Source organism: Salvelinus fontinalis, chromosome 19 (genome assembly GCF_029448725.1).
Source record: "Salvelinus fontinalis isolate EN_2023a chromosome 19, ASM2944872v1, whole genome shotgun sequence".
NCBI classification, from domain to species: domain Eukaryota; kingdom Metazoa; phylum Chordata; class Actinopteri; order Salmoniformes; family Salmonidae; genus Salvelinus; species Salvelinus fontinalis.
In genome coordinates, this window is record NC_074683.1 from 14,607,431 (window position 1) to 14,624,213 (window position 16,783).

Here is a 16,783-nt window from a genome sequence, read left to right on the forward strand (position 1 = left end):
GTTTTGGAGCCTGTTTCTGGGGAAAGATTGTGGTGGAGAAATCAGAATTAGCTAAGTAACATAGATAATTAAGATGTCTTATCTACAGAATATGCTGATATGAACTATTGAACTCTTGTTATTAGAATGTCTCCTTTCTGACTCTGGTGTTGGCAGCTGCACTTCCTCCCTCAAATGGGCCTCAGTCACCTTCGGTCCAGAGAGGGGAGAAGTCAAGCTTATCGATCACATGTCCCTGTTGCTATTCAGAATATCAGCATCTATCACATGTTCCTGTTGCAATGCAGAATATCAGCATCTATCTCATGTCCCTGTTGCTTTGCAAAATATCAGCATCTATCACATGCCCCTGTTGCTATGCAGAATATCAGCATCTATCACATGTCCCTGTTGCTTTGCAAAATATCAGCATCTATCACATGCCCCTGTTGCTATGCAGAATATCAGCATCTATCACATGTCCCTGTTGCTATGCAGAATATTAGCAGGGAGTAAGGCAAAGGAGATCAGAAGGAAACATTGTTTCCATATATGAACTGTTTGTTTATTGCAAACCATGCGAAGGGATGGCGTGAGTAATGGGGAACCAATCACTTGTCTCCACAGTGTCTGTGTGTCAGTCACCTCCTCCTAGGGGGAGATTGTATTTGGGGCCCAAGGTCTGGCACAGGATGTGTGGGGTTGGTGTTTGGAACCATTGTATGTCGTCTCTGAGGTTGCACCTATCCTGAGATAGTATATAACCCAGAAGCAAGCAGCCTTGTTATAACAAGTCTTTTAATAAAAGTAAAACCTTGATTGATTATTAATTTAGCCTCTCCTCATTATTGATTATGGGTAGAATTTCCACCACAGCACGTAGGGCGAACCGATTGGTATCACCTCGTTAGTCTGAATGTGCTGGCTTGTCCATCTTGTTAGGGTTGGATGTTGCATACAATTGTTAATATTGTAATCAATGACATTTCCTTAGGGTGCTCATTAGTCTTTCAGTTGTTATTCTTCTGTTTTTTTATCCTCTTCTGTTTGTTGTGTACTAAATATTTCTGTTTATTTTCATTGTTTTTTAATGTTTTTTCCTGTGAAGCCATTGTGTTGCATCCATGTCTGAAATGTACTGTATAAATAAAGCTTGATTTGATTTGAACATATTGCAAAATAAATTAACCCAATGACTGACCAATCAACAGACTCTTGCTAAACCAATGAACAAATATGTGTAAAAGCAACACATATCTTGGTCCATCTTAGTATGAAAAACAGTATAAATTCAGTATATCTTCCACTGTGTCAAAATAGTGATTGGTATGTAAGTTTAGTATCACTTTTCAACCAACACAGTGCATTTGTTGAAAATGAAAAATGTTGAAATCAACAATACGTCAAAGGATTCAACTACTTTTTTATTTATTTTTTATTTATTTCACCTTTATTTAACCAGGTAGGCAAATTGAGAACACATTCTCATTTACAATTGCGACCTGGCCAAGATAAAGCAAAGCAGTTCGATACGTACAACAACACATAGTTACACATGGAGTAGAACAAACATACAGTCAATAATAAAGTGAAAAAATAAGTCTATATACAATGTGAGCAAGTGAGGTGAGATAAGGGAGGTGAAGGCAAACAAAATATATATAAAAATAAATACAAATATAAAAAGGCCATGGTGGCGAAGTAAATACAATATAGCAAGTAAAAAAAACACTGGAATGGTTGGTTTGCAGTGGAAGAAAGTGCAAAGTAGAGATAGAAATAATGGGGTGCAAAGGAGCAAAAATAAATAAATGAATACAGTAGGTAAAGAGGTAGTTGTTTGGGCTAAATTATAGATAGGCTATGTACAGGTGCAGTAATCTATGAGCTGCTCTGACAGCTGGTGCTTAAAGCTAGTGAGGGAGATAAGTGTTTCCAATTTCAGAGATTTTTGTAGTTCGTTCCAGTCATTGGCAGCAGAGAACTGGAGAACTGGAGAACTACTTAAAACTGAAACAAACAAATGGATCAAACGGATCAATTCCACTGGACATTGGGTTTGATTCAGACCCTGCCAGCATGGCCAGAGATGTAACTTATAACCACAGAACCACCACAGACCTTTCATGAATGACTAAAAGCACCTAAGTATTAGATTTACTGCACTGGTCTGTCACCGCCTCAGACACCATTCACAATGCTGGCTGAGGTATGAGTAAAACATGAAATATTATTTCCTAATTGTCAAAAAATCCCCACTCCTTAATCAACTAGTCTCTCACTGTTTAACCAGAATAACATGAGTTGTGTCCTTCAAACTGTTATACTATTAGTCCAAAAGAATATCCAGCTACTTAGATGTCATGTATTGTCATGTTATGCTCACTATAAGAAATCCTGAATGTATTTAAATGCCTGGAGGGGATGTGTTAATTCATAACCCATAATTTATACCTGTTAATTCATAGCCCATCATTTATACCTGTTAATTCATAACCCATCATTTATACCTGTTAGTTCATAACCCATCATTTATACCTGTTAATTCATAACCCATCATTTATACCTGTTAGTTCATAACCCATCATTTATACCTGTTAGTTCATAACCCATCATGTATACCTTTTAATTCATAATCCATCATTCATACCTGTTAATTCAGGGGCGGTTCAGGCAGGCAGGAACTAATGGGGATCCATAATAAACCCCAGGAAGTGTAGCTGCTGCCTTGACAGGAACTAATGGGGATCCATAATAAATACAAATACTTGTATCAATATATTTTTATCTCTTTAATCTCGGATTTGAAAATGCTAATTAGCATCAAAGTAGACGACATGCAAGACTACAAATCCCTGCAAGCTCCTGCATGTAATCTCTAGCCGATACCTTTCACAGAACAGTTCACAGAATTGTCCATTGAAATAAATCTTGACAATTTAATCATTGCTACATTAAGGCCTGATTGGTGAAGTACTGCAGAGATGGTTGTCCTTCTGGAAGGTTCTCCCATCTCCACAGAGGAACTCTGGAGCTCTGTCGGGGTGAACATTGGGTTCTTGTTCACCTCCCTTACTAAGGCCCTTCTCCCCCGATTTCTAAGTTTGGCCGGGCGGCCAGCTCTAGGAAGAGTCTTGGTGGTTCCAAACTTCTTCCATTTAAGAATAATGGAGGCCACTGTGTTCTTGGGGACCTTCAATGCTGAAGATATTTTTTGGTACCTTTCCCCAGACTTGTGCCTCGACACTATCCTGTCTTAGAGCTATATGGACAATTCCTTTGACCTCATGGCTTGGTTTTTGCTCTGACATGCACTTTATTCTGTGGGACCTTATATAGACAGGTGTGTGCCTTTCCAAATCATGTCTAATCGATTGAATTTACCACAAGTGGACTCCAATCAAGTTGTAGAAACATCTCAAGGATGATCAATGGAATCAGGATGCATCTGAGCTCAATTTCGAGTCTCATAGCAAAGGGTCTGAATACTTAGGTAAATACATTGTCAAAAATTGTAAAAAAAAATTTTTTAAAGGTTTTTAGTTTGTCATAATGGGGTATTGTGTGTAGATTGATGAGGGTGAAAAATTATTCCATTTTAGAATACGGCTGTAACGTAACAAAATGTGGAAAAAGTGAAGGGGTCTGAATACTTAATGAATGCACTGTATACCACTGGCAGAGTTTTCTACCTCTGGCAGAATTTTCTACCACTGGCAGAGTTTTCTACCATTGACAGTTTTGTATACAGTCACGTGATACGTGGTATAGAAAAGTCCAATCTTAGGAGAGTACATGGGAGGCACTATACTATGTGATCTGATCAAAACCACTGATACAGGAGCCCCACCCTCTTGTGGGATGGATCATGTCTACAGAGAAACATAGATGCAAATACTTAGATTTGTGTGTATTGGGTATATGTTGTGAAATTGTTAGATATCACTTGTTAGATATTACTGCACTGTCAGAGCTAGAAACACAAGCATTTCACTACACCCACAATAACATCTGCTAAACACGTGTATGTGACCGATAAAATGGGATTTTGATTTGAAATAAATGTCCTATTTATCAAAGGTGCTTTTGACTGAGGTCAAAATGACTCCAAAGGATTTGAATTTGTTAAAAGTCCATTTTGATACAGAAACACTAAACCAGATTTAGATTTATTAACAACCAGTTGATTGACAGAGTCATTAAAAATTGGAAGAATTGAATAAACCACATTTTGGCTATGGTAAACGATATGCCTCTGGGGTCAAAATGATCCATGTTAGAAGTATGGTTCAATGCAAATATGTAGTGGGTGTACATTTTGTTCTCAATTCTCACTCATTAAACACGAATCAATCAACACATATTTCTCTTTGAACGAATTAATATAATATTAAACTTTTATGAAATAAATTAAAAATAAACGTTTGGTTCCTCAACTGCGTTGCCCACTCCAGTCAGCAGATGGCGATGTGCGTCTTTCAGGTTCAGGTGATGCTGCCAGTGTGATGTATAATCTAGTGGACGGGACGCTCCTTCAACAACAACAGTTAGTCAGACACCTCGGTAGCTTTCTAGCAAACATAGCTACAACATTCACGCTCTTTACACTGTTTTGGTGTATATTAGTCGCTGTGTATTAAACACACTTCTGTTGTATGTACATACTTGTTGGCCCATTTAATTATATATTTACGTTGTTTGTCAGCTAGCTGGTTTGCTAGGTTAATTTAGAACTAGGCTAGTCGCTAATGCTAGCTAGCTAACATCCCTGACCATGAGTTCACTAAGCTACTCTCCTCCTGGTAAAGAAGAGGGGGTCTGCTGGACGGAGAAAAAAGCTCTCGTGAAAGAGGAGGAGGAAGAGGAGGCTGTTACAATACAAAAACTAGTAGAGGGTGAGGCTGTTACAGTGAAAGAAGAAGAGAAAGACGTTTCAGTGAAAGAAGAGGAAGATACGTTCAGAGTGAAAGAGGAGGAGGATGTTACAGTAAAAGAAGAGGAGGCTGTTACAGTGAAAGAAGAAGAGAAAGACGTTTCAGTGAAAGAAGAGGAAGATACGTTCAGAGTGAAAGAGGAGGAGGATGTTACAGTAAAAGAAGAGGAGGAAGAGAAAGAGGAAGATGCAGTTTTTGGAGTGAAAGAGGAGGTGGGGGAGATGACTGTCACATCGAAAAAGGAGGAGGAAGAAGAGGAGGAAACTGAATTTCTGGTCCCGGTTTCCCAAACGCATCTTAAGGCATCCAATGGTTCTAACAATGAACTTAGCCGTAAGATGGTTTTGGGAAACCGGGCCCTGATTAACACTAGTAAGTACTGTCTTAAATACAGATGCACAAACTCTGCAGTTGTTGAACTGATGTTTGGTGTTAAAGGGGAAATCTGCAATAGCTACATCCATATTTGGACTTTAAATTATTAATTTATAGCCATTGCTTCTTGAAGAATATAACACATGCCTCATGAGCTTAGTTCAACTGTTGTACCCCATCAGAACCCCAAATAAGCTTTTTTACTCCAATGTTTAGAAACAATGTAAACCAACACTGTTATAGCCTCAACATGGTTAAAACTATAATGTTGATATCATGGATGGTCAGTCCTTGCCTCCATCGGTCTGTCTATGAATTTGAGAGTAGTTACATTTCTCCAGCCCCATCCATCATCTTATTACCAAAACAGTGGTGGAATGACAGCTTTGTTATTGTTTGAACTGCAGATTGGTTGATTGATGTGGCTTTTTTAAAGGGCAACCTAGTTTTTAAAACAGCAACAAAATGGCTTCCCAGAGACTTGGTTTGGTAAACAGCTGAGGAAAGTAATGTAACCACTCTCAAATGCATAGAGAAAGCTATTGTAGAAACCGTAACCCAACACCTAGCGACCTCGTCAAGAAGTACGGTCATCTTGGCGTAACAGTTATAAGGTGTTGGCTTGACAGTCGTTGGACCCAGGTTTGAGTTCAGCTCAGGGCTACCCTCTGAATTCACTACACTATGAATACAAGGACTGGCCATCCATGATGTCATAATGATAGTTTAACCAGGTTTCTAGGATATATGTTATATTCTAGAATTCATCCATGATGTCATAATGATAGTTTAACCAGGTTTCTAGGCTATATAGTATATTCTAGAATTCATCCATGATGTCATAATGATAGTTTAACCAGGTTTCTAGCATATATATTATATTATATAATTGCCAGTGTAGATTTCCTGTGGAGGTGAAATTGTTAGAGCTGTTGATAAGTCATTGTATAATATTCAGCCATTTATTTTTTCATGCAATTACATTAAAGGCGAAACATATCTAAATTCAATTACATTAAAGGTGAAACGTACCTAGATTCCATTACATTAAAGGCGAAACATACCTAGATTCAATTACATTAAAGGTGAAACATACCTAGATTCAGTTACATTAAAGGTGAAACATACCTAGATTCCATTACATTAAAGGCGAAACATACCTAGATTCAGTTACATTAAAGGTGAAACATACCTAGATTCCATTACATTAAAGGCGAAACATACCTAGATTCCATTACATTAAAGGTGAAACATACCTAGATTCCATTACATTAAAGGGAATACATACCTAGATTCAAATACATTAAAGGTGAAACATACCTAGATTACATTAAAGGCGAAACATACCTAGATTCCATTACATTAAAGGGAATACATACCTAGATTCAAATACATTAAAGGTGAAACATACCTAGATTACATTAAAGGCGAAACATACCTAGATTCCATTACATTAAAGGTGAAACATACCTAGATTCCATTACATTAAAGGTGAAACATACCTAAATTCCATTACATTAAAGGGAATACATACCTAGATTCAATTACATTAAAGGTGAAACATACCTAGATTACATTAAAGGCGAAACATACCTAGATTCAATTACATTCATTAATTGGTTTGAAACCTTTGTTTTAAAACCTTCTCAAAGTTGGTGCCTTGACGGATTTGTAGAAAACGGTTTATCATAAAACACTATTTATAAAAATAAATAAAAAACTTTTACCTTTATTTAACTAGAACAAATTCTTAACAGCTTAAAAAAATGCCATTAGCATGAATTACCCTCCGTGAACAAGAAGCACCACATTACAAATATTTCCAAAGATGTGAGATCATTTACTTCTCTGTAATATAGCTTTTCAATCGTGACATTTTGTACTTTCGAGGAAAATAGGCATGTTTCTCGACTCATATCCTGACTTTAAAAAGGGACTTTGGCCGCCGGGCCAATTGTGTGCCTCCCTATCGGACTCCCAATCACGGCCGGTTGGGATACAGCCTGGATTCGAACCAGAGTCTGTAGTGACGCCTCAAGCACTGAAATGCAGTGCCTTAGACCGTTGCACCACTCGGGAGCCCCAAAATCATGTTCTAATGCTGTCCCCAACTAAAATACATCTTGGCCAACCAAGAGTCTTCTGTTGTTTCTACCAATCAATTGGTTGAAAATGTATAACGTGTATTTTTCCATATATAGACACAAATTGCGCTGTAATATTCAGAATACATTGTGAAAACCTCATCGATATTGGTAAATAGTGGTTTCTTCATTAGCATGGAGGAGTTTCTACAACCAAATTGCATGGCCTATATTGGAGACCAAAAGTTATCTGGTGCACTGCTTAGGATTTCAACAACTTTCATAACTTTCTTCTAGCCTACAATCATCGATGTTACTACTAATGTGAAAACATGACGAAATATGACTATTCTTGCTCATTTTAAGACAATTGTCAAATAATTTTAACATTCATTACAGATGTCAATTGTTCTACAACATCATGGTTATGCTGTTGACATCACCTTTTACAGTGGATTTCCGCTGTTGTGGGCCTTAAACCATATGTCTGACTTTGTTGCTCACACAGGAGAGAGACGTGACTATCATGGATCCTCTGGGGAGCCTCAACAACATCATGAAGCAGAAAAAAGTCTCTCCAGATCAAAACACCCCAAGAAACACCAGCAGAGACCCACAGGGAAGAAAACTCACCCCTGCTCTGACTGTGGAAAGTGTTTTGTTTCTTCAGGATGTTTAAAATCACACCAGAGAACACACACAGGAGAGAAACCTTATAGCTGTGATCAATGTGGGAAGAGATATGTTACATCTAGCGGTCTGACTAAACACCAGAGAACGCACACAGGAGAGAAACCGTATAACTGTAACCAATGTGGGAAGAGTTTTACTCAGTCATCCAGTCTGATATTACACCAGAGAACACACACAGGAGAGAAACCGTATAGCTGTATTCAATGTGGGAAGAGTTTTACTCAGTCATTCAGCCTAATATTACACCATAGAACACACACAGGAGAGAAATCTTATATCTGTGCGCAATGCGGGAAGAGATTCGCCTCCTCAGCAGACATTAAAATTCACCAGAAAATTCACACAGGAGAGAGACCTTTTAGCTGCTCTGACTGTGGAAAGAGTTTTGTTCGCTCAGGACAATTAAAATCACACCAGAGAACACACACAGTAGAGAAACCGTATAGCTGTAATCAATGTGGGAAGAGTTTTACTCAGTCAGGCAACCTGGTATCACACCAGAGAAGACACACAGGAGAGAAACCTTATAGCTGTGATCAATGTGGGAAGAGTTTTACTCAGTCAGGCAACCTGGTATCACACCAGAGAACACACACAGGAAATAAACCTTTTAGCTGTGATGAATGTGGAAAGAGTTTTACTACATCTAACCACCTTATTGTACACCAGAGAACACACACAGGAAATAAACCTCATAGCTGTGATCAATGTGACAAGAGATACTCTGATAAAAGATCTCTGATCAAACATCAGAAAATACATGGAGTTGTTTCATGATATCAATGAAATAATGTAGAATGTTTTAACATTGTAGTAGGAGTATTTTAATGATGTCACAATGTAGAATGTTTTAACATTGTAGTAGCAGTATTTGAATGATGTCACAATGTAGAAGCCTAAACGTTTTCCCCCTGTTCTATTGATTTCAGCATGATATGGATATTAGCCTCAGGGGGAAAATCCAGGCTCTGAATTGAAAGAGTACTATTTATATAATTTAACAAAACGTGACTGACAAAAAAAGTTGTTACTCTTAACAGTGTTGCATTCCTTTGTTTAGCGACCCCTAAATTGAAAGGCATCACTCTAAAATATAGCTAACTGTCTTCTGCAGGTTGTCCTCTAACCAGTGAGGTAAAGGATATCTCCCATTTCCATGTGTTAGTTTCAACAGCACGTACAACCTGATTTCCCCCCCTAATCGATATCAGTGATTTATTGCTACTTGTCAAAATGTATTAACAATCCTACATCACTCCAGTATTTCTTTACAACATTCAAGTGCTAATTGTCTTTATTCCACTACTGAAGAAGCATGTCTCAAATCACCTCATTTCAAACATCCAGCCTGACAAAAGATACATGTTTTATTATTCCATCTCTCACCATTAAGTGAATTATTGCCAATACATATTAACAAAGGGGGTGTACATTTGGTTTTGATATTTCATATTTACAATTTATGTAACATTTAGTAATCATAATTATTTATGCAACCAGCTGACCATTTTTGGGTACATTTATATTGACATTGTTGCCCTGCTTTTAGAATACCAGGGTTAATTCTCAGATGTGCCAACCCAAATGTACTAGAGCATGACATTGGGGACTGGGCCCAGATCCAACAACATGCCTATTGAGTGAACCCTGAAAAGAGAGAGAAGCTCCTCAGTGAGGTGGAAAGTTACTTCGGATATTGCAGGAGTTTCCTCTTGAAATCAGACCATGGTAAGGACAACTTGGTTGCTGAAATTCTCAATGGTGGGCAGTCAAAAATATTTAGCGTTTAGCCAGTGCATTGCCATGGATCCCAATTTATTTTGACTCCACGATTTTCTGTATTGGAGATTAGTTTTGTTTGGGCTCGTTCCAAGGGGACGAGAGTTCTAGAAGTTAGTGAGTTCAAAAAATATAATTTTTGTAGAAAAATGTATATATTTAGAAATGCGTGTTTTTTCTTGTTTTTAATTGTTGACAGCCAGTAGACACCATGTTTATATTGGTGAAGGTGAAGCATTGTAGTTGATTATAATGTGAAATGGCAGTTGTTTTCTGTTGGTGGTGAGCAAACTTGTCCAACAAAAATATAGGATATCTTGGGCAGATTTAGTGGGTCTCATGGTGGGTGTCTTTTAGGTTCCAGTTGTTGTTACTAGTCATCTTTCAGTGGACACCCCCGTAGTGTCTTTCAGAGCCCCTCCTAAAATCCCACCTGTTTAGTTGTGGTTGTTGTCAGTGACTCTGTTAGTTCCCTCTTCTATATAAGCGACATGTTTTGTTTTCTTGCTGGGGAACATAACAACAAACAATGGAGTAAAACAAGCTTATATTTTGGGTTGGATGTTGCATCATATTGTTAATATTTTAATCGATGGCATTTTTGTGGAAAATATTTCTTTCTATTTTAATCTTTTTAATATGTTTTTTTCCTGTGAAGTCATTGCATTGCATCCATGTCTGAAATGTGCTGTATAAATAAAGCTTGTTTTGATTTGAACATATTGCTAAACAAATTAACCCAATGATGACCAATCAACAGACTCTTGCTAAACCAATAAAAAAATATCTGAATACGTTCCGAATGCACTTTACAAACAATACAGATGTAAGTAGATAAATGTTGATGTGCAGTTACATTTTCAAACACTCAATTGCTACTGTAGTTTAGTGCTACTAGATACAATTATGTATCATAAAAATGTTTTAATGCAACACCGAAATGTGGGGAATTCACAATACCGGAGGTCATGAATTCCCTAAAGACATTGTAGGTGCTATGAAGAAGGAGCCTTAGTGTCACAGCACACGTGTTTGCCTTTGGGTACTTTTTCTTCTGCTGCCCAGCGAGACGCCCTCGCGCTGTGTGGAGGAATTCGATGGTCGGGGTGTCCTCAAACCCAAGGGGTGGCACCACCGTTGCCCCAGTAACAAACTCCAACACCATCGCCACTGTTAGAGGACATTCTCCATCTGAGGAGTATGCAGAAAAATATTTAAAATACATATTTAAATCACAAAATGGAATAAAATGCAGTTACCGATAAACTTGAACAATTTACTATTTACTTGCACCTCAGCCAGCCAGTTGAACCAGTGGCAGATGGTGTTGTTCTCCAAACACCGCCGGTTGCTGCCAGGTTTGAATAGGTTACTTTGAACAGGTCCCTGGCAGTGGGAGGCTTTATGGAGTCCACAAAAAGTGCTCAGAAGCTGTGCGGGTGGTTCCCCAATGCTTCAAGCAGCCCGAGAGAGTTGAGACGATATTTGAACCTGTTATGGTTTAAAGAAAGTATGTATATTTAAAAGAAGTGCAACAAAACATATCCTAATATAAAAAAGGGAAATAGTCCATGATCTTTAAATCAGTAAAATAACCTACAAAGCAAGCACTGTGTCCTCATGTACTACATGGATATAGGGGAAATGTACCTATCCTGTTCAGCTGCCGGATGGTAGGGTCAGCGATCAGGCAAACCCTCATAGTTATCAACCTGCTTCTCCCGGTTCGCCGCCTTTGGACTCCAGCATTATTCCGTCTCCTGAACGATTGAAATCTGACATGTGCAAACGTTATAAAAGTTACAATAATGACACTCAGCATAATCGACGCCGCCCATACTCGCTCACCCTACGGTAGCTGTTGGAATCATTAGCAAGCTAACATTACTAGGTAGTTCTGCCGGTTAATGTTGACTTTTGCCAGTTATTACCTAAACTACCAGAATGAATCCTACCTTTGAACCACCTGATCCTCCTCGGGTGGTTGTAAAGGTGGTTGCACTTGGCTGGCAAAACTTTAAACGCGGTCTCTCATGTTTTCAAGGTTCGACATGACTTAGTCGTTTGTTGGTGATGATGAACGAGAAGTTGTTCATATAGTGCCTTCCAATGAAGCATGGAGGAAAGTTTAGAGGGGATAAGAGATATCCAAATATGGTATACAGATTCTGACGTTCTTATTTTTAGTCAGTCATTTGAACAACATGTGGAAGATGTCCGTCAGGTACTTAGGCAGCAAAATAAATGGGGTATTAAACTCAAATAAGTGTGACCTAATCAAGAATGACGTCTGTTATTTAGGAAAAATTATTTTTGCTGAGGGTTACAGAATGGATGTTAAAGAAATTGTAGCAGTGCAAGAACTGGTAAACAGGCCACCAACAAAAGTGAGAGAGCTGAGGAAACTACTGGGGTTTCTAGGGTACTATAGGGGTTATGTACAGAACTTTTCACAACATGCTAAATGTCTCTATGACTTACTAGCAGTGAAGACGAAGACCCCAGCATCCGGGAAGCGAAGGACCAAGGCAGCTGTGCAGTCGGGACAGGCTCTGCCCCACCAGAAAGTTATATGGGAGGATGCTCACCAGAGAGCATTAGAACACTTGGTGAGTGTGTTGACTAATCCACCTGTGCTTGCTTACCCAGATTTCAAGGACCCTTTTATCCTGCATGTTGATGCCTCTGAAGAGCGATTGGGAGGGGTGGTATACCAACGACAAAGTGGCAAACTGAGAGTCATTGGATATGGCTCCCGCATCCTGACAGCAGAGAGAAGAGAGAAGCAGAGAGAAACTATCACCTTCACTCAAGGAAACTGAAATTCTTGGCCCTCAAATGGGCAGTGACAGAGCGGTTCCGAGATTACCTATTTTATGCTCCCTCTGTGACAGTGTACAGTGATAATAACCCTTTGACATATGTACTAACTACAGCAAGACTGAATGCCACCGGTCATCGCTGGGTGGCAGAGCTGTCTGACTTTAATCTCACACTGAAGTATCGTCCTGGAAAGGTAAACAATGACGCAGACTTTCTGTCACGCTCTCCTTTGCATGCTGAACATTACATGGAAGAATGCACTGAGAAACACTCACTTGAAATGGTAAAAGCAACACTCAATAATGTTCACAAAACAGAATGACTGTGTAACGTGGATATCCACGGTCACACCAAGGCCATCAGTGCAAGATGAGCTGTCATGGTGGGGTGGAAAAGTTACAGACCGACTGTCTCCACACGATATCATGCAGGCTCAGTTAAAAGATGCGGCTGTATCGAGAATCTTGGAACTGAAAAGTCAAAGGACTAAGCGGCACTAAGCCTAAACCAACAGAATGTCAACAAGAGTCATACAAAGTCAAACAGTTACTGCAAGAGTGGAACAGGCTCCATGTCTCACCAGATGGATTATTACAAAGGAAACAGCAGAAAGGAAACAAGTTGAGGTACCAAGTCAGTATAGAACACTGATTTAAAAGTACTTACACACTGAAATTGTCACGCCCTGGCCTTAGTATTCTTTGTTTTCTTTATGTTTTTTAGTTAGGTCAGGGTGTGACATGGGGAATGTATGTGTTTTGTAGTGTCTAGGGGTGTTGTATGTGTATGGGGCAGAGTAGAGTAAGGTTGTCTAGTTATGTCTATGGCTGCCTGGATTGGTTCTCAATCAGAGACAGCTGTCATTCATTGTCTCTGATTGGGAGCCATATTTAAGGCAGCCAAAGGCAGTAGGCTTTTGTGGGGTGTTGTCTATGTTGAACGTTTGTTGCTTGTCTGTGCACTTACGTTATTTAGCTTCACGGTCGTTTGTTGTTTTGTTAGTTTGTGTACTGTTCGTTTTCGTGTTTTTCTCTCTTCCAAAATAAAGAGATGTATTTTGCACACGCTGCGCCTTGGTCCTCTCTCTCTCACGAAGACGATCGTGACAGAACACCCCACCAACCACGGATCAAGCAGCATGAGAGGAACCAGCAGCAGCGGCCAAAGAACCAGGACTCATGGACTTGGGAGGAAATATTGGACGGAAAGGGACCCTGGGCTCAACCAGGAGAATATCGCCGCCCCATAGCTGAGCTGGAGGCAGCGAAAGCAGAGAGGCGGCGATATGAGGCAGCACGGAAACAAGGCTGGAAGCCCGTAAGTCAAACCCAAAAATTTGTGGGGGGGGACTCTCGGGTAGTTTAGTTAGGTCAGTCGGGAGACGTGAGCCAACTCCTCCTGCTTACCGTAGGGAGCCGGTGAGGGTGGATTTGGAGTTGAGCGACGCAGAGACAGTAAAGGAGTTAATGGAGAAATTGGAGGAGAGAGTTATGAGGGATGTACTGGTTTGGTGCATGAGGCACGGCATCCGTCCGAATGAACGTGTTGGTGAGTTAATGTCACCGGGAACAGCTCTCCATACTCGTCCTGAGGTGCGTGCTAGCCGTCTGGTTAAGACAGTGCCTACAGCACGCACAAAGCCTCATGTGCGTCTCCAGAGTCCTGTGCGTCCTGTTACTGCTCCTCGCACTAGCCATGTGGTGCGTGTCCCCAGTCCAGTACCACCAGTGCTGACACCACGCACTAAGCCTCCTGTGCCTCTCCAGAGCCCTGTTCCTCCTCCACGCACTCTCCCTGTGGTGCGTGTATCCAGCCCAGTGCCTCCAGTTCCGGCACCACGCACCAAGCCTCATGTGCGTCTCCAGAGCCCAGTACGCACTGATCTTTCTCCCCGCACTCGTCCTGAGGTGCGTGCCCTCAGCCCGGTACCACCAGTCCCGGTACCACGCACCAGTCCTATAATGCGCCTTGAGAACTCAGTGTGCCCTGTTCCTGCTCCCCGCACTAGCCTTGAGGTGCGGGTCTCCAGTCCGGTACCACCAGTTCCGAGATTTAACTGTACACTGTTGTCAATGTTGCGCACACTAGATGAAGAGAAAAAGGCCAACTGGGGTGATTATCTGAATAAGGACACGGGGAGCCTGAGCCGGTGCAGCTTCGCCCCAAAATGGCTGACCACAGCCAGGAACAGCAGGTTACCTGCAAGAAATCACAATACTACAGTAGCCAGGAATCGGAAATTATAAACGCTGTTTAAAAAAAAACATAAAATGGCATATCAGTTTGGATACTAGGCTTCAACAACATAGCATCACATAAAACAATGTTAGGGGTTTGACAGTAGAGTCATGGACAAATGCCAGTCAATCAATTATTAGGAACAACTATAAAACTGGACAGTATTGAGAGCAGACTGATTGAACCACAAAAGAAAATGGATCATACATTAGTCATCATGTAGTCTGTATCTGGTTTTTACTACATGAATTATCAAGCAACTCAATGTTATTGTTTACCCATCTCAAAGCTGCCGTCTATGAGTCCGATTAGAGAGCTGGACAGGTCAAAGTGTCTCTCTGAGTGATGGCACTCTTCATATAGGTCCCTGACAGCTTTGGTGAAGGAGTTGAATGACAGGGCCACGATGAACTGCTGACAAACACAAGAGAGAGAACATTAGTGTGTGTTTTGTCCGTGTGTATGTGCATGCGTGGATGCGTGTGCAGACAGAGTGCATGTGTAGCTGAGGTGGCCTGCAATAGTAAAAAGAATGGACACAAGTTTACGTCTGCAAAGTTCTAGCGCTTTCTTTATTCTGAAGAATGTTTTTTTTCTCTTGTTCAATTGTCTATTTTCTTGTTAGTACTTTGAAAATATTCACATCAAACAAGTGCACACATTAAATTACACAACATAAATGCACTTTAGCTAAAGCAGAATTCAAAAATGTTCCACAAATAACCCTGTCTTAGTGTATGGTTTCACATGAAAACCATAATGTATTTCACATTAATACAATAGAAACACCTATATATGAAACCATAAATAACTGAATGTTATTTAAAAGTCCACCAGACTAAAAGTCCACCAGACTGAGCGTGCTCGGCCAGTTTACCAGATAGTAAGCACAATTTTACACAAAACCAATAACATGTAAAACCAACTCAGAAATCCCTAACAAATGGATTCTTTATAAAAAATATTCTAGACAAAATCCAGTACAAGTAAGCTACTCAGTAAACATAGCCTCTGTGACTCGTAAATCGTTTTTTACCTCAGCTAACATAACGTTATACTCTCACTCAGTTCGACACAAAGCCAAAACAAAACCTTTCCTAACGTGATAATATCTTGACAAAGTTTTTAAATAGCATGTTATTACACATTGTGTATATATTTGAACGTTTGGAAGTTTTGTTACATACCTGTAATAGTAAAAAGAACAGACACAGTTTACCTCTGTAAAGTTCTGATCCTTATTCTGCAGAATGGTGAGAGCTTGGCCAGAACCTGCTGTTTCTCCTGCTACAACAGTGAAACAGCGCCATCTATTGGCCCGATGGACTGCTAAAGTGTGTAGAAAATACAATTTAGATTAATTAAGACAAATACATTAACAAATTGGGGGGCTGTATAATAAATGGGTGTCTGTTTTAGTGACTTTGTTTTCAACCCATTACACATGCACAATCGTACATGTGCATTTTAAAGCATTATTAAGAACCTTGAGTGTGGAACTGCAGGTCGTTTACACAAAAACCACATGAATTTCACATGTGAACAACACGGGAAATGTTCCAAAAACATGTTTTCATGTAATCTTATGTGAAGATACTGTGATAACATGTAAAGCAACATGTGATTACATTGAACTACACATGTGAAAATGTGATCACGTTGTGTTCCAAAACATGTTTTCACATGATTTCACATAAAATGAAATCATGTGGTTTTTCTGTAAGGGCAGGAATATAAGATGCATTTTGATGTTATGTTTGATGTTACATGATCTTGAAAATGCAATGTTCTTTGAGGTTCTTCCATGTATCATCCATTTTACTTTCCCTCAGTCCTTTTCACTTTCCTTGGCAAAACAAGCTCTGTCTCCGTCAAGAC

General features: G+C 39.8%; 1 protein-coding gene and 1 long non-coding RNA gene across 4 annotated transcripts; one reads left to right on the top strand and one right to left on the bottom strand.

Annotated features, from left to right (window-relative positions):
• Positions 1–4,497: 4,497 nt before the first annotated feature.
• On the top strand, positions 4,498–10,562 carry LOC129816422 (zinc finger protein 436-like). The gene is made up of 2 exons (XM_055870908.1): positions 4,498–5,285; positions 7,881–10,562. Exons 1-2 carry the CDS (start codon positions 4,754–4,756, stop codon positions 8,840–8,842), a joined length of 1,494 nt encoding a protein of 497 aa, XP_055726883.1. The 5' UTR covers positions 4,498–4,753; the 3' UTR covers positions 8,843–10,562.
• Positions 10,563–10,688: 126 nt separating this feature from the next.
• On the bottom strand, positions 10,689–16,176 carry LOC129816428 (uncharacterized). 3 transcript variants are annotated; one of them, XR_008753553.1, is made up of 5 exons: positions 16,093–16,176; positions 15,184–15,319; positions 11,495–12,606; positions 11,138–11,335; positions 10,689–11,035 (listed from the first exon to the last, which is right to left on the bottom strand). It is a non-coding gene; the product is annotated as an uncharacterized LOC129816428 (long non-coding RNA). The 3 variants fall into 3 exon arrangements; XR_008753552.1 differs by having other exon boundaries at positions 11,495–15,319; XR_008753554.1 differs by having other exon boundaries at positions 11,132–11,335; positions 11,495–15,319.
• Between the last annotated feature and the right edge of the window lie 607 nt (positions 16,177–16,783).

Coding starts and splice junctions, on each gene's coding strand:
- LOC129816422 (XM_055870908.1), top strand. CDS start 4,754: ATGAGTTCACTAAGCTACTCTCCTCCTGGTAAAGAAGAGGGGGTCTGC. Junction 5,286..7,880: donor CCGGGCCCTGATTAACACTA/GTAAGTACTGTC, acceptor TTGCTCACACAG/GAGAGAGACGTGACTATCAT.